This window comes from Chelmon rostratus, chromosome 15, assembly GCF_017976325.1.
Source record: "Chelmon rostratus isolate fCheRos1 chromosome 15, fCheRos1.pri, whole genome shotgun sequence".
Lineage (NCBI taxonomy): Eukaryota > Metazoa > Chordata > Actinopteri > Chaetodontiformes > Chaetodontidae > Chelmon > Chelmon rostratus.
In genome coordinates, this window is record NC_055672.1 from 1,319,966 (window position 1) to 1,345,148 (window position 25,183).

The 25,183-nt window shown below is 43.8% G+C and overlaps 2 protein-coding genes across 3 annotated transcripts in view; one reads left to right on the forward strand and one right to left on the reverse strand.

Moving 5' to 3' along the window:
- The first annotated feature begins 1,549 nt into the window (after positions 1-1,549).
- Positions 1,550-10,290, forward strand: egln3 (egl-9 family hypoxia-inducible factor 3). Of its 2 annotated transcripts, XM_041954146.1 has the most exons (5): positions 1,550-2,109; positions 6,719-6,838; positions 6,965-7,101; positions 7,890-7,963; positions 9,553-10,290. In XM_041954146.1, exons 1-5 carry the CDS (start codon positions 1,750-1,752, stop codon positions 9,579-9,581), a joined length of 720 nt encoding a protein of 239 aa, XP_041810080.1. In that variant the 5' UTR covers positions 1,550-1,749; the 3' UTR covers positions 9,582-10,290. The 2 variants fall into 2 exon arrangements, with proteins under 2 accessions (XP_041810080.1, XP_041810081.1); XM_041954147.1 differs by lacking the exons at positions 7,890-7,963; positions 9,553-10,290 and adding an exon at positions 7,517-7,581.
- Positions 10,291-23,075: 12,785 nt separating this feature from the next.
- Positions 23,076-25,183, reverse strand: part of LOC121618663 (neuronal PAS domain-containing protein 3) — a 269,085-nt gene continuing 266,977 nt past the window's right edge. The window contains exon 12 of the mRNA XM_041954202.1: positions 23,076-24,703. Within this exon, the coding sequence (XP_041810136.1) occupies positions 23,076-24,703 (1,628 nt within the window). The remainder of the gene's footprint in view (positions 24,704-25,183) is intronic.

Genomic DNA, 25,183 nt, shown 5'->3' on the forward strand with positions numbered 1-25,183 from the left:
GATGGAAAAATCTAAATTGGGGACCAGGTTGTTGCAGAAAGGAGAAGTCTTTTTAATGAGGACAGGAAATCTACACAATATGGAAAAAAAAAATGGACTGAAAATTTTAGAAACATTTTGGTGACAAAAGAATCTTTGGTGTGATGAAAACACAGAACAGAACATTTCTAAAATCAATTAATGTGACACATTTAAAGTCGTGGTGAGGGATCATGTTCCTGACAGCTGAGGGAAATACACCGAGAGTGAGTGACGATAAGATGAATCAAATATAAAGCACAAAAGACAGAACAACAATAATAATATAACAACAACAATTATTATTATTATTACTGTTATTATTATTATTCATGTTATCGTTGTTATTATTGTTGTTATTGTTATTGTTATTATCATCATCATCCTGAACTGGCGGTCTGCTCTTATCAGCTGCTCTCAGTGTTTCCTGGCGCGTGGTCAACTTCGCGGTTTACTTCCTCGCGGACAGGAGGGAGGGGGGGAGCGCGAGGGCTACATGCGGCTCATGGAGTGCTCAATGGCGGCGGGCACGCCCAGCGCGCGGGCACGTAGCAGAGTGGAGTAATTTCAGCTGCTTTTACTTCGTTTAAAGTTGATCAATGAAAAGCACCGATGTGTTGAATTTGTTGATGAATAATAAACTGGATATTCTCGGTTCACGGTCCACAGGTTACGTTGCTGTGGTGAAAGCCTTCAGGTTGTTTCTAGTGTCTCGCGGTCATTTTCCACAACATTTCCCCGGAAATCAGGTTAAAGTGTTTAATTATAAAGAACAGGTGATGTAACAGCAGAAGCGGGTCAGTGGAAAGTCTCATAGCTAACATCTCAGCCAGCACGTCTCACTCTTCCTCCTGTGAGACACTTTCACCCACCCATAACCGGAAGTATGCCTTCAAAATAAATTTCCAATGTTGCTGATGTGCGTCGAAGTTGGAAGAGATCCACGGTTTTATTGATGAAGAATAGTCGTCTGATAAAGAGTCAACTATCAGTTATTTTAAAATAGTGAGAAATGCTCTCTACAAGAGACACCTTCAGATTTAATGGTTTTGCCATAAATAGTCATAAAACCCAAAATAAGTTCAGTTCATGCTTCATGTTGGAGAAACTGAAGTCAGAATATTGGAATATAAATGACTTCATCATTAATAATTAGCTATTGATATATTTACTGTGAATGTGTTCAGTTCAGTTATTTGACTGTAGCATCAAACAGGATTCTTTTGGAAATGGACTATGGCGAGACCCTCTGATTATCATTATTATTATTATTATTTACCTTACATCGGATTAATAATATTGGAATTAGCACAGAGAAGTCCTGCCAGTAAAATAACACGAAGTTTGGCTCCAGTCTGTCCTGAAAAAAGCCTAAAGGAACCTGCAGAGAAGAACAGGCGGCTGAGGAGTGTGGATTTATTTTGAAGTCGGTAACCGGAAGTGTTCGTTTGCATACCTGCTGACTTGACAGCCTTCAGCCTCAATAAGAGCTGGACTGTAACGTGAGTGCAGACACGCAGGATCAGCTGGAGGCGCTCAGTCACATCTTCATCTTCATCGTTTACTGTCGAGTTTCAGCGCAGGTGAGCTCACCTGTCAGTCAAAGCATCATCGTGACGAAGACTCCGACAGTGAAAAGTTCTTCATCCCGTCACATGAACTCTTTCCTCTGTGAGAACTTGGATCTGACCCTCAGCTTCACGTTGCCCCCACACTGCCTCAGCCGTGGAGATGCCTTTTGTCGAGCACGTATCGGACTCGGACTTGGAGCGTTTGGCTCTGGAGCGGGTCGTCCCGGCCCTGCTGGCTCACGGCTTCTACTATGTGGACGGTCTCCTCGGGGAGTTGGCCGGGGACGCCGTGCTGGACCAGGTGAAGGACATGCACCGCTCCGGAGCGCTGCAGGACGGCCAGCTGGCGGGCTCCGCCCCGGGGATCCACCGCAGGAGCATCCGCGGGGATAAGATCGCCTGGGTGAGCGGCTCGGAGCGCGGCTGCGAGGCCATCAGCTACCTGCTCAACCTGATCGATAGGCTGGTCTCCGTGTGCGCCAGCCGGCTCGGGGGCAAGGCGATCCGGGAGAGGTCCCAGGTAAGAGAGGCCGGCAGAGAGCAAGACCTGATCCAAGATCAAGATATAAAGATTCAGAATAATAGATTGGGCCACAACATAATGAGCAACCGTTTAATGATCCGTCAAGATCTTCATTTTAAAACTTTAATTAATAATAATTTGATAATCACAGATTATTTGACTGTAAATAAACATAAAGCAGCAAACACCCGGTAAAGATGGATGCACATGTGTTTGTAGCGTAGGTGTGAAAAAATGCCTTAAAAACATTCATTATATGACCAGAAACACCTGAACAGGTGTGTTTATACTCGATGTAAAGGGCCGTTAGTTTAGTGTCGGCGTCTTTGTTTGGTGCTTTAACCACGTTCTCCTCACTAACTGACTCTGTGATGACTGAATCACAGACCGTTTACTCTCACTGTGATGGTGGAGGACAGAGCTGACGGCTGTTACATGTGTGTTAAATGTGTTTCTGAGCTTCCTTCATGTTGTCTTCATCATCAGTCTTCATCAGCAGCTCAGAGAGTCACTCAGTGATGCTTTTTAAAGGCTTCTATAACAGAAGCTTTAGCTGAAGCTCAGTAGTGCCTCTGCTCTGTGGTGGTCCAGAAGGTGCACCTCACCTGTTCCAGGCCTGTTTCATACATACTGTCTTCTTGCTGATGTGGGTTAAATGAAAACCTGTTGAAATGACTGAGGTGTGGTTGGAGAGTAATAATGTGGAGAGTCCAGCGGTCCAGCGACCCACTTTGGGCCCTGAGCCAAGCCTTCAGAAACCAGGTCTTGTGTGCGCCCCTCTCCTGCAGGTGCAGGTTGATCATACATTGTGGACTCTGGTAGATCCAGGTCTTCACCAGGACACTCCTTTAAATTCTGCTGCTGTTTGTTCAGAGTTCAGACTGACACAAAGACACAACCTGATGCTGCAGGACCGAGCAGATCTGGACCTGCTGCAGCTCCTCCTGATAACGGACCAAAAGTCTGAATCTCCTGCTTTAGCTTGCATGCTAACAACTTGATTGATAACTTTTTCCTTTTGGTGAAACACAAAGGCTCAGTGGTTCACGGCGAGGAAGGAGCAGTTTGAAATGATTGATTCAGGTTTTATTGATGTTTGTTGAATCATGGTTGCAGTGAAACACAGTTGTAATAATATAGATTATTTACACAGGAGAAGGTCTAATTGTTGTTAAATTTAGTCCATTAAAATCACTAATCATCAATAATAAGACAGTAAAAATATGAGAAACATATTTTATTTTGAGGAGAAGATGGGCCGATCATCATAGAGCTGCAGTGTTGTTCTGTGATCAGAATATATTTTAGTTTTATTCTGAAAAGGTAACGAGGGAAGTGTTAATTATCTTTACCGTTAACGTTAGCGTATCTTCTCGTCATGTTTTCTTCTCAGCAGCTGCGTCTTGTCTTGTTTTCAGTCTGTGAGCTCTGCTGCTCCTGTAGTGACTTAAACTGAGGCTTTACGCCTTTTCATGTTTATTCATTGATTTAAATTATCATATTTATTTATTTATACAGTTTTTGTTTTTAGTGGTTCCTTCTAGTTTACTGATACTTGTTGTACACACACACACACACCTGTTCGTGTGTGTGAGCTCATAAAAGCATGCAGACGCAGCAGTGGACATTCTCACGTACACACTCAGACACTGATTCAGTCATTCACTCCCTTACCCCTCCTCAGCACACACACACACACACACACACACACACACGTCTGTCCTGTCTTCACGTGCCGCAGTGTACAGTGAGCCCTTATTGTGTGTGTGTGTGATCAGATAAGGCCAACCTGGTTACAATAGGAGCACACACACTCTCTGAGGTGTCTGCGAGGCTGCAGGAGGATCAGCAGGATAAGAAGCTTTGGTCTTCTCACAGCTTTTGTTCTGAAAACAGTGAAAACTTGGAGTTCGAATCCCGGGTGAGAACTCAGTTTCCACAGTTTTGGGATTGTTGTGGCGTCACATGTTTGAGAGAACGTTGATTTCACTGGATGTGAATATTTCTTCCTTTCTTCTGTGCAGGTCAAACAGTTAATTGACTAATTGGAAAAAAACAATCATCAGGTTCATTGATTTATGTGTTTGTGCCCAAACAACCTGCTGAAGCGGTGACAGATGTGCTATCATCATCATCATCATCATGATCAGGTCGTTTTAACTCTGATCTTTCGTTCGGGATCCGGACTGAAAGGCTTTGGTCTGACAGTTTGAAGCTCTGCTCTGTGTCGATGCTCAGGTGGATCACAGCAGTCGTAGCTGCTGAAAGGGATCCAGGCGGGGCCGCAGCCTCACGCGCCGCACGTAGCTCCGCTATTAAACCGTCAGCAGGCTGGAAACCTGCCAAACAACTGCACACACCTTCCCACGATCCCTCGCTCCCTCCTTCCTCCTCTCCGCCACTCGATAAGATAAAGCTGACTTCAGAACGGCTCTGTGAGGCGTTTTTGTTTTTGGATCTTTTTTCCGCGGTGTGTAATTTCCTGTCCAGCCAGCCCCCCCGTGCTTCTCCGCATAGTTTCACTCTGTAGCAGATGGCGATGATGATGATGATGGTGTGTGTCAGGTGTGTGTGCGTGCCTCAGTGTGGCGTGTAAACGGCCTTCAGGCGTGATTTGCCTGCTTCCTCTCAGCGCAGGCCGCCTGTGGCTCGGAGCAGGTCAGCGCTCTTTATCAGAGCTGGTGGTTTGTTGTCGTCTGCAGTCTACGTGCAGGTCTGGAGTCCCTCGCACGCTTGCTGACGGAGGCTCGAGACCCCCTCCCCGCCCACCAACCCCCGCCAACACATCCAGAGCAATAGAAGGGGCGTTTCACAATAAGAGCGTCGGTGTGGTTGCATGCGATGCGTGCGGAAACACAGACGCTGACGTCAGCAACTTACTACAGGTGTGCTGATGCGTTCAGGGACCCGTTTGTCTGATGAGGGTTAATCGACACTGTGACCTTCCTGTGTGCAGTGTGTGTGCAGTGTGTGTGTGTGTGTGTGTGTGTGTGTGTGTGTGTGTGTGTGTGTGTGTGTGTGTGTGTGTGTGTGTGTGTGTGTTGATGAGGGTAAAGAAAAGGAAGGGGACAGAGCGTGCAGAGGTTTTGTTTCACAGTAAGAGCCTTGAAGAGTCAGTGGCGGTCGCAGGTGACGCTGCCGGCGTCAGTACAGTCGTAAACGTGACGTGCTTTCATGTACTCTTGTCTTTCATTATCTTTGTGCACACACGTAAAAGCCGTGTTCATCAGATATCAGAGCGTGTGCGTGTGTGAGATATATCGTCGGGTCAGGTGACCGACGCTGACGTCAGTGAGGCGTGAGGACGATGCAGTTTGGTGTAAATCAGTTGTTGGTGCTTGTTTGTTAACGAGCGTGTTTAACGAGGGTTTCACTCATGTTGTTTGTCGTAAGAAGTGATGTTATATTAAAGTTATTTATGGGAGATTTTGTTTAAAACAATGACCTATTTGTAACAATAATAAAAAACAGCATATAAAATACAATATTTAAAGTTTTTCTAAAACATTTCATGAAGTTAAAATTTGCTGCACTGTTTCACTTCATATCTTCAGTTTCTCTCATTGAGGCTGTGTTCATGTTTCTGCTTTGTCGACATGTTTTACTGTCGATATTCAATCAATATAAAATCTGATGCGCTGTGATCATCTTCACACCTGAGTGAACAGATCATACAGGTGGTGGGCGGGGCTACACTCTGATTGACAGCAGGTTGACACGTTGAGTCTGTTGGTCGGCAGAATCTTTCAGGATTCAACAGCTGCAACCAGCTGATCCAGTTTCCTCCCAGCACTGACTGACTGCACACACACACACACACACACACACACACACACAGGCATGCAAACATGAACATGAACACGCATGTATGCAGTTTGTGTACGTGCAGCTGAAGCCGTCGGCACACAACCACAACACACACCCAGATGTACACAAGACGTATTGGCAAATACCCCCCCCCACACACACACACGCACACACACACACACACACACAGAGGAAGTTTCTGTCATCATTTCTGTCAACATAACAGAGCTCCAACACGTCAGCTTTCATTTAGAAAGTCATTTAGGTTTTAACAGAAACACCTCGTGTTCCTCGTCATCACCAAAAAGGAGGAAATAAGATGCATCATTATTATAAAATGTATTATGACCTTAAGTAATATAATAATAATAATAATCAGTTGTTTGACACTTGTTCTGATACGGACATTTCCAAAAACAAAACTATTACTGTGAGGAATATAAACTCAGATTGATCCCTAAACTTGATACGAAGTCTTCACTGTGGATTATTGATTAAATGATTTGAACAGCACAGATATAATTTACCTAATCAATGAAAAGAGAAACAAAATCAATTTATGTCACATGATTAATAAAGAAAAACTTCAATCGTTTTTAAATCTCTTCTAAAAAATATGTGATTTTATACCTTCATCTGTCTGATTTGATCTGATCTGATCTGATCTATCGATGTTCCACACACTGTCTCTGGTTAGCGTAGTTTCACTTTGCTGCCTGTAAACAAACTGTTGTGTTGTTGCAGATCTAATTCAGAGCTCTAACCAAACGTGTTTGTGTGTTGTTGTGTGTCTCTTTAGGCCATGGTGGCGTGTTACCCAGGAAACGGGGCCGGTTATGTCAAACACGTGGACAACCCAAACGGCGATGGACGCTGCATCACCTGCATCTATTACCTCAACAAGAACTGGAACTCGAAGGTGCGTTCAGGGACTGCTCACTCTGACCTCTGATCTGTCTGTCCTCTTCCTGGTTTGTGTCACAGCAGCGTGTGATGGAACCATCAGCTCGCTGTTGATCTTTGTGTCGTTGGTGTTGTTGATCAGGAGCACGGCGGCACCCTCAGGATCTTTCCAGAGGGGAAACCCTTCATGGTCGACATCAAGCCGCTGTTCGACAGGCTGCTCTTCTTCTGGTCCGACCGCAGGAACCCACATGAGGTGCAGCCGTCCTACTCCACCAGGTAACCAGACTACCAATCAATCAATCAGTCAATCAGTCAGTCAATCAATCACTGATCTGCAGGAGATCTGTTCAGTTCACGCTGGGTTTGCTAAAAGACTCTATGAACTCAGAGGTTTTCATTTGGGATTATTGATCGACTGATTGATGAATCAGCTGATCTCAGAAGTGTTGGATTCTGATGACCATCAGCTGCCTGCTCAGCCTGCAGTGATTGACAGGTCTCAGAGAAGTGAATTAACATCAGACAACAGCTAAATTAAAGTGACTCCTGTTTAAAGTTGATTTACATCAGTGATCTTTGGAAACACAACAGATGTGTTTTCCATTCTGATGAGTTTAGAAACAGGTGAGTTCAGGACACCTGACGACCTCGACTGGAATCTGATGTGAACATATTTTTCACCTCTGCATAGAGCTGTAACCTGTGAGGACAGAAACACGGCAGACGATTGGCTCCACCTGCTGGTCTGAGTGTGTAATGACACCTTTCAGCCCTGGCTCCATCAGATGTTCCTCCATCAGTAACTTTAGTCGATGTTACAACAAACAGGATGCAGCATGTTTGCACACGTTATGAAAGTAAAGGAGGTTTAACACAAACTTCACTGTGTCCAAACAGGCTGCTGTGTGTGTGTGTGTGTGTGTGTGTGTGTGTTTCCTCTGCAGACACACACTGAACAAAAACCAACAAACTCGTTTTCAGAGCAACAAACACAAACATTTATTAAGAGTCAGCGGAGCGAATCAAAAACACGAGAGACGTCAGTGTTGCTGTCTGTGTTTCAGGTACGCCATCACGGTTTGGTATTTCGACTCTGAGGAGAGAGCCGAGGCCAAGAGACGCTTCAGAGACCTGACAGGTACACACACACACACACACACAGTCAACGAGCGCTGACGTTTACTCCAGTCTAACTACACTACTGTGACACATATTACTGTGCAGTAGTATAAATGCTGTACTGCCTCTGTCTGTACCCTCCATGTGTAAAAACTGTGAAATTCTATAGAATTTTTGGCAGTATATTAGTAATAGTAATACTAATTAGTAATTTTTCTTATAGTTCTTTGTGGCAATATATATTTTAACAGTTTTTTTCTTTTCTATAGTCCTTTGTATAAATGTACATGTATATAGTCAGTTTACTTTGTATGTCTCTATTTCTGTTGCTATTTTTTTTCCTGCTGCCTGTAACACCTGACTTTCCCCGGCAGGTAGGAGGATTAATAAAGTTTTATCTTACACAAACAATTAGGGAACAAAATAAAAGAAACTACGTTGTTTTCAGTATGAAAAGTACAATTACAGCAATAATCATCACCAATTCAGAGATATTACTAAAAATAAAATGACATTAAATCTCAACATGACACATAAGATAAAACTTTATTAATCCCCAGCCAGGGACATTCAGGTGTTACAGCAGCAGGAAAAATACAGAATAAAAGTTGACTATATATATGTACACTTTCTACAAAGAACTTTAAAAAATATACTGCCAAACATTGAGAATTTCACAGTTTAAACAGAAACTGCACGTGGTGGGTACAGACACGTTTAGTCTATGGCACATAATAAATATGTGTCACAGCAGAATTTAAGTACTCAACCTACACATGTATACTTTTAGAGAATGGAAATGTAATATTACACAAGATGTTTCAGGTATGTGATTGCAGGCTGAAGTAAACAGAAATCACACATCAGTGCAAACACAGTGTGAATATGGACTCTGTGCTAAGTTTAGAAACACTGGATTTGAACTCTGTCAGCAGCAGTCTGTTACTGAAGGAGCTGCTGAGGGCCCCCACTGTGTCATGCAGGGGGTGGGAGGGGTTGTCAGTGATGGACGTCAGCTTGGCTAACATCCTCCTCTCACCTCCATCCTCAGTGGTGTCCAGAGGGCAGTCCAGGACAGAGTCTGTCCCTCTCAGAGCTTCCACAGCCCCAGCAGACCACTGCGGAAAAGTGAAACGTAAAACATTTTGATCAAAGGTCCAAAATGAACAAATCAAAATAAACAGTTAACGAGTTATTTGACCCAGTTTGTTCTGTTTCGTTAATGCTTTGTATGCAGGTCCTGTCTGTTAGTCGTTGGTGGTTTTAAAGCAGAAATGTGGTGTTATTTTATTTTTGTTTATTTTCAAACACATCACGTCGGTCCGTCTCTCAGAACTGTCTGACTTCCTGTCTGTGGCTCTCAGCTCATTGGTTCCTACTGAAGATTCAGTTTCATGTTTAAAAAGCCTCAGTAGTTTCTTTAAACAGCTGCTCAGTGTGTGTGTGTGGTAGCAGGATGGTTGGGGGGGGGGGGGGGGGGCACACTCAGTGTCTGTTGGCAGCTACATTCACTGTGGACGTCGACACATGAGATTTGTTGACAGGAAGGACAACAGAACACTGACTTACACTTGAACGTGGTTATAATCTGTGTGTCTTGTGTTCCAGCTCAGCAGCAGGGCAGCAGCTCCAGCTGATGGTGGTGAAACGGCGCCGCCTGGTGTTCGACACCCTGAACTGCAGGGGAGGCCGACAGGATCCCTCCCGACTCTCAAAGCTTCTGGAAAAGCTGAAAGAAAAAGAAAAAAAAAAAGAATTTTCTCAGCGTCCTGGACTCCGGAGGAATTGAGGGGGGGTTGGCGCTCCGGCGTCCGAGCTGGAAACAACAACCCGCCCATGCTGCGACCTGACGCTGCGTTCAGGTGACCTGCCGCCGCTCTGGACTTTTCCTACTTTACGTGACGTTCGTGCAATAGTCTCTCGTGCTGGGAGCCCTGCTGAGACGGAGGAAACTGCACCTCTAAGCTTCGCCTTCAGCTCGCTTCAAACAAGAGGACAGATGGGAAAAAAGTCTTTGACGTTTACAGAGATGATGCTGAAAAACCTGTTGGACAGAAAGCCTTCATACTTTAACATGTTCTTTGTAAGACACGCAGGAGAGTGCTCTGTTCAATAATTATAATAATAATACTAGCCTGCATTTATACAGAACCTTCCAGGGAACACAAGGACTCTTTACACGTGTGGAGGGAGACCAAACAAACAGAAAGTAACTGCTGATGAAGTTTAGTTGTTTAGATTACAGAGATTACGCTGACTTCCTGTCTCCTTCTACACTTCCTGTATGCTACTTGTTGCATTGCATCTTGGGAGTCCTTTGTACTGCTCTGTTGGTGAACGGCTGAGTAAAAACAGACGGAATAAGAAACCTATAACATTGACTTTTTGTGGTTCTTCATACTGTACAGTCACACGGCCTTTACAGCTGAGATTACGCTGCCACCTGGTGGTGATCCATGATACTACAGAGCAGTCAAACTGGCCGAAATATAAACTGACATTATGTTGAGTAACAGTTGGTAAACGCAGGCTGGTGGTGCTTCATTGTAGCTGGACAATCAGGAGCTGATGTACACTACACTACAATATACTGCAGTACAGCACAGTACAATATACTGCAGCACAGTACAGTACACTAAAGAACACTACAATATACTGCAGTACAGCAGAGTACAGTACAATATACTGCAGTACAGCACAGTACACTAAAGTACACTACAACATACTGCAGCACAGCACAGTACAGTACACTAAAGAACACTACAATATACTGCAGTACAGCACAGTACAGTAAAGTACACTACAACATACTGCAGCACAGTACAGTACACTAAAGAACACTACAATATACTGCAGTACAGCAGAGTACACTACAATATACTGCAGTACAGCACAGTACAGTAAAGTACACTACAACATACTGCAGCACAGTACAGTACACTAAAGTACACTACAATATACTACAGTACAGCACAGCACAGTACAATATACTGCAGCACAGTACAGTACACTAAAGAACACTACAATATACTGCAGTACAGCAGAGTACACTACAATATACTGCAGTACAGCACAGTACAGTAAAGTACACTACAATATACTACAGTACAGCACAGTACAGTACAATATACTGCAGCACAGTACAGTACACTAAAGAACACTACAATATACTGCAGTACAGCAGAGTACAGTACAATATACTGCAGTACAGCACAGTACACTAAAGTACACTACAACATACTGCAGCACAGCACAGTACAGTACACTAAAGAACACTACAATATACTGCAGTACAGCACAGTACAGTAAAGTACACTACAACATACTGCAGCACAGTACAGTACACTAAAGAACACTACAATATACTGCAGTACAGCAGAGTACACTACAATATACTGCAGTACAGCACAGTACAGTAAAGTACACTACAACATACTGCAGCACAGTACAGTACACTAAAGTACACTACAATATACTACAGTACAGCACAGCACAGTACAATATACTGCAGCACAGTACAGTACACTAAAGAACACTACAATATACTGCAGTACAGCAGAGTACACTACAATATACTGCAGTACAGCACAGTACAGTAAAGTACACTACAATATACTACAGTACAGCACAGTACAGTACAATATACTGCAGCACAGTACAGTACACTAAAGAACACTACAATATACTGCAGTACAGCAGAGTACAGTACAATATACTGCAGTACAGCACAGTACACTAAAGTACACTACAACATACTGCAGTACAGCACAGTACAGTACACTACAACATACTGCAGTACAGCACAGTACAGTACACTACAGTACACTACAACATACTGCAGTACAGCACAGTACAATTAAGTACACTACAACATACTGCAGTACAGCACAATACAGTACACTACAGTACACTACAACATACTGCAGTACAGCACAGTACAGTACACTACAGTACACTACAACATACTGCAGTACAGCACAGTACAGTACACTACAGTACACTACAACATACTGCAGTACAGCACAGTACAGTACACTTAAGTACACTACAACATACTGCAGTACAGCACAGTACACTAAAGTACACTACAATATACTACAGCACATTACAGTTCACTAAAGTACGCTACAATATACTACAGCACAGTACAGTACAACATACTGCAGAACAGTACACTACAACATACTGCAGTACAGCACAGCACAGTACACTAAAGTACACTACAACATACTGCAGTACAGCACAGCACAGTACACTAAAGTACACTACAACATACTGCAGTGCAGTACAGTACACTAAGTACACTACAACATACTGCAGAACAGCATAGTACAGTACACTACAACATACTGCAGTACAGCAGAGTACAGTACAATATACTGCAGTACAGCACAGTACACTAAAGTACACTACAACATACTGCAGTACAGCACAGTACAGTACACTACAACATACTGCAGTACAGCACAGTACAGTACACTAAAGTACACTACAACATACTGCAGTACAGCACAGTACAGTACACTACAACATACTGCAGTACAGCACAGTACAGTACACTACAGTACACTACAACATACTGCAGTACAGCACAGTACAATTAAGTACACTACAACATACTGCAGTACAGCACAGTACAGTACACTACAGTACACTACAACATACTGCAGTACAGCACAGTACAGTACACTTAAGTACACTACAACATACTGCAGTACAGTACAGTACATTGTGTTTTAGTATTTTGATGATGTAAAAGAACATTTTGTTTAACACAGAACAGAAAAAATAAAGAAACAAAGTACAACTGTAGGATTTCCTGTACTGTGAGTTCAAAGTCTGTACTACATAATATTTAGAGTATTCAGTGTTCGTATTCAGATCCTTTACTTCAGTAAAGCAGTAATATACACAGTCGTATGTATCATCTGTAAAAATATACAGAATTTTATGTACATTGAGCCAAATCAATAGTAAATGACTGTTAATATAATCAGCTAAGAAAGTCTGCAGGAATGTGGCTGCTGATGTAAAACTAACACATCAAGCTGCTGCTGAGCTCCAGGACACAAACAGGAAATTAAAGGCATTTAACTTCTTAAATTTATTAAATGCTTCTTTCACATGCTGCTGACTGACCAGGTGAACGTACCTGTAAACTGGGTGTTGGTGAAATGACTTGAATTCAGCTGCAGTTTCAGTGTTGGTCCTCTGGGTGTCTCTATAGCTCCACTCTGGTGAACACACACCTCAGCAGCTGCCCTGTGTGAGGACATGCAGAAGTGTTTTTAACTGTGTGTGTCATCTGAACATAATGTACAACAATAATCTACAACAATAATCTACAACAAATATCTACCAGAATAATCTACCACAGTGTTTTCATACAGTTACAGTCGAGTCCTGCCTGAACATTTAATATCTTCATCTTCTGCACGAGTCTGATTCTTCTACATCATCCTCAGAACACACTGTAGTTCCTCCAGAGCACATAAATAACAGCAAATGATTGACATCAAATGTAAGCAGCACTGTAGACCAGACTCTGTGCAAAAAACATGATATTTAATGGTGGGACGATTAATAAAGGAACAAATAAAAAAATTAATTCTGCAGCCCACTTGGCCATGCTCGGACGTCTTTATATTTTCAGTTAGTGGTGATTTGATCACACTGAAATAAAATCTTTGGCTTCACACCAAACTCTATTTAAAAATGTGGCACTTTAATATTAACGTGCTTGTTGACAGTCACATTTTCGACACTGTTGTTTAAATTTTGTTTTTTTATCTCAGAGTTTCGGCACCATTGTCGTACTTTCAGATTTTTCTCTTCACCGGGTTACATGTCAGCATAAAACTAAACACGTTCTGTTAATCTGCATGGACATGACTTTTAAACTGCGCCATGTAAAAATAACGTTCCCAATACTTTAATTAAATTCAAAAGAAGACGTCCTGAATATTTAATGTCATGTAAACTAAACTCACCTTGGTCTGTTATTCCAGAAGCAGAAGTGTTCGTTCACACTGAACATTCAGCCTGTTCGTTAGCGCTGATTACTGCTCAGGACTTCACAGTAACAGAACAAACCATTATCACACATTAAATACACATCCTTCAAACATTTCTATTCAGTATATTTACATTTTTTTTGTTTTATTCATATTTATCTATTGGTCCCAAAGAGTTCCAAACAGTTCTAAATCTGATCTGACCTATTTTTAATGCTCCAAATTTAATTACTCCTGCTATTAAAGAGCAATTAAGTTCTGTATTTTATTTCTATAGCATGAAGAGTGCATCCAAACGCATTAACACACGTTATTTTGAATTTCTGTCTTTCTTGTGCACCATCAAACTGCAAACCCTAATCACAGCCGCTCATGGCCGAGCGGAGACCAGTTAAACCAGCAGAGTGTTTCTCCTCTGAAACTGGTTTCATTTCAAAGAAATTAGACTGTTCAATACTAACAAAGGTCGGAGAAATAAACTCATGATTTTGTGTATTTTACGTATATTTCTTCCTGTTTCTTCCTGTTAATCCTCTTCTTGCTTTACAAATTCATCGTGAGGGAATTATTTCTCTACAGGCTGTAAACGACTGAAATGATCCCACAATGCAACACTGAGAACGAGCGCTGGTCGCAGATAAATATAATAAATTCAATATAAATTCTCTTTTAAGCTGCACAGACAGTCAGACTCCCCGTAGGAACATTAAAGGACTGATTTTTCTTCAGGAGCTTAAACGTCACATCATCTCTCCAGTAGTGACGGCGTGTCTCCAAAATACTTGTACAGATTTTTGTGATGTTTTGACTTCTGGTGCATGTTGGGAATTAGGGAGATCAGCCCCCATGAAAGTGCAGATGAAAAACCGGTGAGTTTTCATCTCTAACGCTTTGTTTCATCATCCGTCCATCACGGACGATGATGAAAGGCCGCTCGTTACGCCTCCGGTGAACGACTGACGCTGTCGGATCTAAATTCCACATCAGACCTCCTCACTGAGATGGACAGCCAGAGGTTATTAGAAGGAGCTTCAGGTTCGAGCACCTCTCTGTCTCTCTCTCTCACACACACACACACACACACACACACACACACACACACACACACACACACACACACACACACACGCTGCCTGTGATCTATGATTCATGTGCGCTCATTTAAAATAGTGTGAAATATTTAAAGTTGGCTGGTCGGCCTCAGAGGGTCGACTGACTGACCTCTCCGCTCTTATTACTGCACGGAGGAGGAAGAGGAGGAGGAGGAGGAGGGGAGATGATACAGGCAAGAAAGAGACGGAGGTAATAAAAGTGAGAGGAGGAGGAGGAGGAGGCCTGGGTACAAGAACACAGAGATGGATGAACAGATGGATTGATACAGGCTTCATGAATCAACGGCGCCTAAAAAACCAACTGAATATCCAGATTAGTTCACGTCAGCGTTCTCGTTCATGTGAGCTGATGCTGGTTTGGTGGTTTTCACCGACAGAAGCTGTGGCAGCAGGTCGTCTGAAGTCATTAATGCTTTTTATTCCAATTGAAGAAATGAGTTGATTAAAGACGACTTACAACAAGTTGCATCAATCTGATCCACACTGAGTTTACTGTCGCCTTCAAAGATGCAGCTGATGAGGGAGGCCACTCACATCTTTTACTTAGTACCAATACCAGTGTAGAAATACTCTGATAGAAGTAAAAGTCCTGCTTTCAAAATGTCACTAAAAGTGTTAAAAGTGTTAAAAGCATGAGCATCAAATTTTAGCTAAAGAACCAAAAATAAAACTACTCATAAAGCAGAAAATGAGGTTAAAAAACGAGTAACTTCCTGTATCTGAGTCACGTGGGTTTATCCTCTGCTCCGCCCCTTCAGGGGAGGAGGGGCTTGTCCTGAGTTTATTTACTCCAACAGGAGATGTGAACCTGAGTGCAGACTATGGCTGATGACACTAAAAAGTCATTTTTTCAGATCATTTTCTAATCAACACGCCCTCACGACGTCTGGAGCGAGCATATTAAGCTAGCAGATAAAGACAAGCGGCAACATGAGGCTCAAACATTGAACTTGTACTGTATCTATCGCTGTATTGTTTGAGATGGACAGTACAGACGTTACTCAGACTGACAATCACCGTCCGAGTTTTAGCTTCAGGTGGAACCAACAGGCTGCAGCAGCGAGCTAACCAGCTAACTGGTTCGGACACAATGCCTCCGCCCTGGCAGCTTCACTGATATGTTTTATTTCCAGAATTATTTTTATAGATCAGTATAAAATATTTCTACCCAAAGATGCAGGTGAACAGGTAAGTATAGTATCATTACTCAGTTGTCCTTTAATGTTAAATAAACTGTTAAATCAAACGTGGCAGGTCAGAAAATCAACTAATCATTAATCAATAAACAAACTCAAACGATCAAACCTGAAAAGTACTGAAAGTAAACAAACATTAACAGCCACGTGTCTCCTCTATCTGAGGTATTTCTTCTTACTAATGATACACAGTTAACTTCACACACACTCGGTGAAAGTTAACCACACATACACATGAACCCCCCCCAGCTGAACGAGTTTATAACCTCAGTGTATCGATGCTAGCTTCCTGCCGCTGCGGGACGGACTTTAGCTAGCTGCTAACAGTGAACCAATTAACGAGCTAAACGCCGAAATAACGCTTCTAAAACACTCAACATGTCGGCAAAACATTAACGAAACACACACGAAACAACTTCTCAAACATATTCCAAAGTTTGAGCGCATAAAAACTCATTTCATACCTGAAAATGGGAGCTATCGATGAAGACGCCCAGACACGACGTTTCCTCTCTGGAAGCTTCGGTGAGAACGACACATCCCGGCCGAGAGCGCCCCCTTCCGACCTCTGCAGGCATAACTAATCAATCACAAGCGTCATCTCGCCAAAGGGCTCAGCAGGTCGATCACAGATGCGGCAGTTAAGAATCGTCATAAACAGGTTAACCCTTTTTCCACAGGAATGAAATGTTTTAACCTTTTCAGGGCTGTTTTTATTGGACACTTTACATTTAACATGACTACCTATGACCTACCTATACCTACATGATGTGTCTGTGTCCATGTGACTGTTTTTATTTTCTATTTAACTTACATCAATGATCAGTTTTCTGAAAAGAATCGATCTATTACACTGTTTCGTAGGCTGCCTTGTAACACCGCACGTACCTATAACGCATCTTTGCTAGCAGGAACAACAACAACCGTCCTCGAACTCTCAGCCAATCACAGGTACGCTGTTTCACACAGATCACTGTCATAGGCTGCTCAGATGACTGACAGGCTTCACAGCCTCTAAGCATCCAACACGTTCACTGACATCCTGGAAAACAAACACTTACAACCTCCATTAATGTTCATTAATTTATGGCGCAGCTGGTAAATGTAGAGCTAATTTTAACTACTTTATACACTAATGGGTAGCTTCTGAATTTAACCCTGGTGATCAATAGATCAAAGTTTTATTTGATCTTAGTATGTGATAATACATCTGAATCTCCAGAGTTACTTAAGATATCAGATAAAAGGAGTAAAATCTTCACAGAAAGTTCAGTGGCTGATCTTGACACTCCACCTGTCACCACAGCACTTGATGGCATTTCCTCAGTGACCAGTATGTCAGGTGATGCACGCACCTCTCTGCTGCAGATACACGTACCTGATTGGTCTCTCGCTCTGCAGCGTCTCCTCTGATCCGTCCGACAAAAGGCTGCGAGGAAGGTCAGGGAGACGCAGTGAAAGAGGAAAATTCACGTTTTATTGGGAATACTTTTTTCTTTCTTTGCCTCAATGTTTTGTTTTGTCCTCTGTTAGAAAGCCCAGGACTGTACCTGTCTGTCTGTCTGTCTGTCTGTCTGTCTGTCTGTGATGCATCAACACCACTTTTTCACACAAAGTACAAGTACTTACATTTGGGTACTTGCTGATACTGATTGCAGATAAGAGTAGGATAGTTAATAGTCTCATTACCGTTCAAACATGCTCAAGTCACACACACACACTCACACACACTTTACCTCAGACTGAGTACAGCTACAGCGCAGTCAAGTGTCCTTGAAGTGTCTCTGAATGTCCTCGTCTGTTTCTTTGGTCAAACGTCTCTGACGCTCACAGCAGGAATCACATCTGAGGGCGAAGGCGACGGCGAGGAGCTCAGACTGCTCCTGAAGTGTCCACTGGTGAGCAGCGAGAGCAGAGGAGGGAGCTCACATTCAGGCTTCAGGCCTCGGCTTCAGTGACTGAGGAGACGACCTGTTATCGCCGGCTGGTCGTAGAGCAGCGCCTCGGTCCAGAGCTGCTGTTATTTTCCTGGTCGTCTCTGGACATTTTCTCTCACTTGTTTCTCGCTCATATCATCAACAAACTGCTTGAACTCTGTGTTGTGTTGGTTCTTTAGATATTTTATCAAATTTCTAATTAAAGGAGCTACTTCTCACCCTCCTCTTGACAATTAGCAGAGCAGACTTCGCGGCCTGCTCTACTTTTGTCATCGTTTCCCCTAAAATATGTGCCGACGGCGCCGCTCCTCCACCCACCTGCTCCGCTGGCCAGAGGTTCAGCAGCATTACTGTAAAGTAGCATCGAGGGAGTTCTGATTACAATCAGCCCACATGTGTTTTTATTCAGTCTCCAGACTTCATAAGCAGCATTTCCTCAACAGGAAGCAGCAAACAAACAGGAAGGAAAGAGGAAGGACAGAAGACAGAAGAGAGAAATCAGACTGACAGCTAACTGGGATGTAATATCTTGTAATATCTTGGCGAGGGGCGAGATGGCTGAATGTGTCAAACAGAAGAAATGATGCAATCTGGTAACAAATTCGAGAGAAATTTTTATTATGAATATGGCACCTGTAAGATGGTCAAAACCGGGTTACAGAAAGACAACCATGTATGTGACATGTTCCTCTGAACGGATGAGAACCTAGTAAACTTATAAAAGAACAACTGCTATAAAAATGAAGTATGTACATTTTCGGATTTGCAGCATTATTCATGGTAAATGAACTCAAAAAGATGTCTTTCCAAAATAATAATAATAATAAAAAATAAGCCAGGCACTCAAAGTTAGCATCAGTTAGTCGTGTGTTTTCCCTCTTCTGCGAGGAAAAAAATCCAAACAAAAAATAGAAATGTACCATAGTTTTCTCTTTTTTAATATTTTAATTTGTTTGTATTTAGAATTTTATAACACTGTTAACATTGATAATAAGAGATTCCCTCTCTCCCGTATTTCAGCTACTTGGCACCAAGTTCCTCATAAAAGAATCTGTATAATTGTACAAGAAATAGTTAAAAACACAGACACAGTTTCTTCACAGGTAAATGAAGTGATTTTTCAATATTTGTAATTCTTAAACACTATGTATTTTTGACAGCAGCTGTGATTAAGGTTTTTACGTTTTTAAAATCACCAGCAAAGTTTTCATTTTTCGACATAAAACACAGAAAAAACATTGAAACAGCTTGGACCTGCTGTTTGGTTTTTGTTACATGTGGGTGTATTTCCTGGTTTCGTCTGAGTTATGTGCCCCCCCCCCCACCCCTCCCTCCCCCTTTTTTTTTTTTTTTTTACCAAATGGGGCCCTGCCATTCGTTTGTGCCCCGCCCCCCCGCTTTCACGCAAAACCACCAAAAGTAGAAAACGCTAAAATCCAGAGGAGCGCGGAAACAAAATGCTCCTGAAACGACTGAATTTGACATTCAACCACGAGCGGCCGAGCGGTGAGCCGACGGGCCGAGTGGCTCGGATCACATTCCTCTCATCGAACACAAAAATAAATAAATCCATCGGTAGATTTCAGAAGCTGTTTGTTTTTTTTGTCGTTGTTTCACATGTTAGTCGCAGTAACAAGACACCGATTCCTCACAGAAAGCACAGACAGATTGATTTTCCTGATGTGACGGGGGATCAGAGGCCCGGGTGGGTTTGACTTTATTCTTCCGACGGGCCTCCATCACGTCCCTGTTTGGGCTCGACAGACTTTAAAAAAACAAAACAACAAAAAGACAAAAACCGCTGGACCGAAAATCAAAAACAAAACGAGGGATCGATCACGTGAAACGCATCGGACGAACTTACTAAACATGCAGTTCAGTTTTCCAAAACACCTATAAAAATAGATTTATAGTGCGAAATATTTTTTTCTTCTTTTAATTTCTTTAGAAATCTTTAAAACCGTTTTTTTTTTTTATTACGTGTCCTGAAATAGTTCTGTGATTTTTTTTCTCCCCCCTTGAACCACGCGTATAACTTTGTTTGTCCCGTGAGAGAAGTTTGCGCAGGAAGTCGACAAGTTCGGTGGGAACCAATGAAATACACCCAATGCACACAAGACGCCCCAAGGGACTCTGGGAAATGTTTCACAACTGAGGCTTTTATGGTTTTTCCAGGACTGCGTCGTCTAAAATGCTACTTTAGGCTTTTCCTCGTCATAATTTAATTCTATACAGTGTAAATATTTATTAGTTACTCAATACTTTGTACGCAAGAGCCGGAAACTGCGATTCCCAGAATTCCTTAGCGGCAAAAACATGGCTCCATAAACCTTTGAGCTAGTTAAAGAATCTTTTCATCTCTGAGAGAAAGGACAGCAAGATAAAGAGGTTTGTATAAGACTACACAACAGCAAAAAGCAACAGCAGAGAGAGAGAGAGAAGGATTAGAAAACCGAACGGAAAAAGAGGTTTTACAAAGACAAAAAGGAAGCAGCGAAATAAAAGGTGGACTCCACAAACTTCTTTTGTTTTTTGCAAAGGCCACCGAACACGAAATTCCACAAACCTCCACTGGTTTCACTAAGACTGCAGATAGAGGGAGACGGAGAAAGAGGCGAGGCGAGAGAGAGAGAGAGAAAGAGAGGGCCGCCGCTCGCCACGCGGGGCCCGCCCCTCTCGCTCCAGGCCCCGCCCGTCGCCCCTCCCCCACACTAGAGAGAGCACAGAGAAGACAAAGGACAAAAACAGCTACAGTAGCTCAGTATATACTGCATATAGTCAACACACACAGAGAGAGAAGTCGCCATGAAAGACTTTTTGACAGCCAGTGACACTAAACACATCGGTAACACGTTTTTACGGCTTAATCACACTGGGTAATAAGGATGACGGGATGGCAGAGACGGGCTGTCAACTTCAAAAAGATGGATGTCGTGACAGTTTTTTTTACCCTTTTAATTATTACTTGTTCTCATCTTTTTTTCTCTTTATACCAAAAAAGTAGAAGAAACTGAGAGTACAAATGGACGAGGATCACAGTGCTTTCAAACACCAAACTTGTGAGATTAACATTTCTTTTTTTGGCAACGGAGGCTGGGGAGGGAAAAAACACAAAACAGAAGAACGACGACAAAAGACGACATTTGATTAAAGGAATGTGATTTTTTTTCTCTTCCTCAAAAAATTTCTTTTTTTTTTCGTAGTTATTGGATTGATTGTTTGATAGATCGATTGATTGAAAATGCATGTCTTTATTACAATCTCCTTTTTGATATGTGGTTTTTATCACAGGGTCCGGCGATGAGATGGAAGAGAGTGGATCGATTAGGAAAACCTTGTGGAGGTGATTCTGGTTTAGGAAGAAGAAGAAGAGGAGGAGGAGGAGGAGGAGGACAAAAATGAAAGAAAACAGTGATCAAACAGGAGCCGGTCGAGGTTTTCAACATTCATTTTTCAAGTTAGTGACACTAGTGTATTAGCCTCAGTCTCACTGAGAGTTAAAAGTGATTAAGTTAGAAAATAATAATAATAAAAACAACACAATGTAGCCTAAAATTCAACCAATCAGCTCCATGTTGACGTGCGGAGCTGCCCCTCGTGGCCCAATCACATCAAGTGTTTTTCAGACAAACGAAGGAGGGACGTGCGGAGCGACACATGGTGCTGATTTAGAGGTTCTAAGGTTCTTGCTGCGTCTCTGACTTTCCTGAAGGTCAGATGAGAAAAAAAAAACTTTAAAACTGTTCCCCCTCCAAAAAAAAAAAAAAAAAACACGATCAGTCTGTCAACGAGCTGTGGGTTCGTTTACAGCACCCACATCAGCCAGCTGAATCAGGGTTACTGGACGGTCGGTAGCACCATGAATCTGCAGATCGACAGGTAGAAATGCGGACGGAAAGATTAACGGTCGGGTGTGGCGACGGGTCAGAGAGAGGACGACGGGGGTGAGATGGGAGGAGATGTGGAGGAGGTTATGTTTGGTGCGAGACCTGTAGGTAAACTCCTGGGATAAAAGAGGAAGTAGTAACATTCGATAATTCACAGGTCATTACCCGGCTGAAATTGCTTTTTTTGTTTTTCTTCTTAATGCTTGATTCGTAAGTTAAATCTGAGCTAGAATATTTTATAAAAAAAAAGGAAGAAACGAAAGAAAAACAGCATTAATTCTCTAAACTATTCCCTCAATCGAGAAACGTCCTCAAAAACCTTTTTTCAAAAGATTATTATCTCTGAGACCTTTGTCGGGCGCAGGAGAGCTCCTTCCTCTCGGTTTAAAAACGTCCTTTTGGAGCCTTGATCACATCAAGAAGCACGCAGAGGAGCGTCACGTAGTTTTCTGTCCGTTACAAATCCCTGCACCGTCCTCCTTTAAATACACACAATCGGCACCTTCATAAAGATGCAACAGAAACAAGTCAAATAATAAAAATTATCCCCGTCAGGCTCCAGCGGAGTCCTCCGGCAATATGAATTCTCTGTAGGCAAAAAGGAATTCTTTACAAGAAAGAATAGTCTGTTTTCTGTTCGCTTGTTCGAGAAAAAACATCGCTGATCGCGAGAAACGGGAGCAGAGAGAGAGACTGAGAGCGGAGGAGAAGAGGATGAGGAGGAGAGAGAAAAAAGATAGAAAAGGGGGACATGTTTGAGGGTCATTCATGTCTATTACACAAGCTCAGTTGCTCAGATTCAAAGTGCTAGAGTACATCTGTCATCCTTTCTGTCCGTTCTCCCCTCTCGGAAACACAGTGCCGTGTTGATAAAAGATAGTAAGTAAATAGTCTTTTGTTTTTTTTTTTTACTAGTGAGCAGTCTTTTACTTTGACACAGTCGTTGATTCCAGAAACACAGTAATACGGTCTTGAGCGTGTTGCGTTAATCCTCCTTCCTCTCCAGAGTCGTCTGTGTGGTGTGGATCCCGTTGCTGTACACCGGGAACGGTAGCGTCGAGAAAAGTCCCTCCGCCGTGGTGAAAACGTTGGCCGTGGTCGGCATCTGGCCTCCCAGGGCACCGTTCGCGCCCGTGGCGGCCGGAGATCCGACGAAGGGGCCGGCGGCCGCCGCCGCCGACATGTTGAGCCTGTGGACGTGGTGGTAGAGCATCTCCATGGGCGTCTTCGGGTCCAGGCCGAACCCCGAGCTGTCGACGAAGTTCATGGCGGCGTTGGGGAGGAGGTTGCCTTGCGCCATGGCCAGGGTGACGTCCGCCGGCGCGTACCTGATGGTCCCGGTGGTGTAGACCCGCGGGGCCGTCGTGTTGGTGGAGGCCAGAGTCCCCGTGACCCTGTGGACCAGCGGGAGCACCACGTTACCGGCCTGCAGGCGCTGTAGCGCCTCAAGATCACCAGAGTACAGCAGTGAGGAGGAGGAGGTTGATGAGGATGAGGACGATGAGGAAGAGGAAGAAGAAGAGGTGGTGGGAGTGCCTTGTTGCTTGTCCCGTGGGGAGGCGGAGAGAGGAGGGGACAGGGGGTCGGCAGAGGAGGCGCTGGAGGGAGGTGCTAAGCTCGCGGCACTGGAAGCGGAGGATGGGGCGGAGCTTCCGTTGTAAGGAGGCTTCCTCACTCCACCCGCTCCTCCCTCGGTTCCAGGAGGGGTGAGGACGGAGTCGGGAATGGCTACCTGCAGAGAACCTCCCTGGGGTGAGGGGAAGGTCTCATGGCCCCCCGGGGCGGCCGGCTTGGAGGTCATGCTGTACGGGGACTCGTTCCTGGAAATCTCTCGGTTGGGCGGGTAGTTCCAGATGCTGCTGTCGTTGTCGAAGTTGATCGGTTCTGCCATCTCCGTCTTGATTTTCAGGACCGAGGACGTCGCACCTGCGCTGTTTGGGGAGCCGGTGGAGGCGAGGAGGTGGGAGGAGCTGACCGACGTGGGCTGGGAGGGGTCAACCAGCGGCGTGGTATCTCCCATGGCAACGGGGCTGGGCGTAGTTGAGGAGAGACGGAGCCTCCTGCTTCGGGATCCGTCCCATTTCTGAACTTTCCTCCTCTTCCGCCTCTTCTGGAGCTTGCTTCTGGCGTTGGCACCATCGCACTCTTGCACTCCTCCGTCCTCTTCCTCGTCGTCGTCCTCATCCTCCTCTTCCTCCTCCTCCTCTGATGAAGAAGATTGCGAGTTGTGCAACTGTACTTCTTCTCCTTCCCCGTAGTGCTCCACTTTAATATGAAGCCCACCCAGATTACCCAGTCCTCCGATGGCGCCCAGTCCCCCTAACCCTCCCAGTCCTGCTAACCTCCCCAGCCTTCCTCCTCCACCTCCCCCTCCTCCCCCTCCCGTCGCCTCCTCCTGTTCCTCCACCTCTCCGTCTGAAGGTTCCAGACTGTCGTCGCTGTCCTGGCTCTCTGGGTTACTCGAGCTGTCTCCTTCTTCCTGACGCTTCATTTCCTGTTCAGAGGAGCAATGTGATTGCCCGGGCTGCTGCTGACGCTTGCTGTCTGTCTCCGGGTCCTCGCTGCGTTCTGATTGGTGGCCTGGCTTCCCCTCGGACTTGGCATTCTCGTTGTCTGTTGAGAAAAGAGGTAAGTTGGTTAAAAATCCGGGAATCTAAATCTTCTACGACAACTCTGAGTTCTGAAAGTGTTTTTAGATGTGAAGCATCACATGACTCGCTGTGTCTGTGTGGACCAATCACATCGAGCTTTGGTCCTGACAGCCATCAGGATGAGTTCTAATGACTTTTCATCTACCACCTTTAACATTTTAATTTTGCTTTATGGCTAATGGCTTAATGGCTAAATCTGTCCCATCAGCCTCCACTCTGCTCTGTGTTGAGTGCTAATCTGCAAATGTTACCATGCTAACAAGCTTAAGATGGAAACATGGTTAGCATTGCTAAAAATTAGCACGCTAGCATCGTCACTGTGAGCCTGTTAGCATGCTGAGATCAGTATTTAGCTCAAAGGACCACAAATATTTCTTGTGTACAAATGAAAATGTTGTGCAGAGGTCGGGTCTCCAGGAGCAGTCAGGAGGTCTCTGGAAAC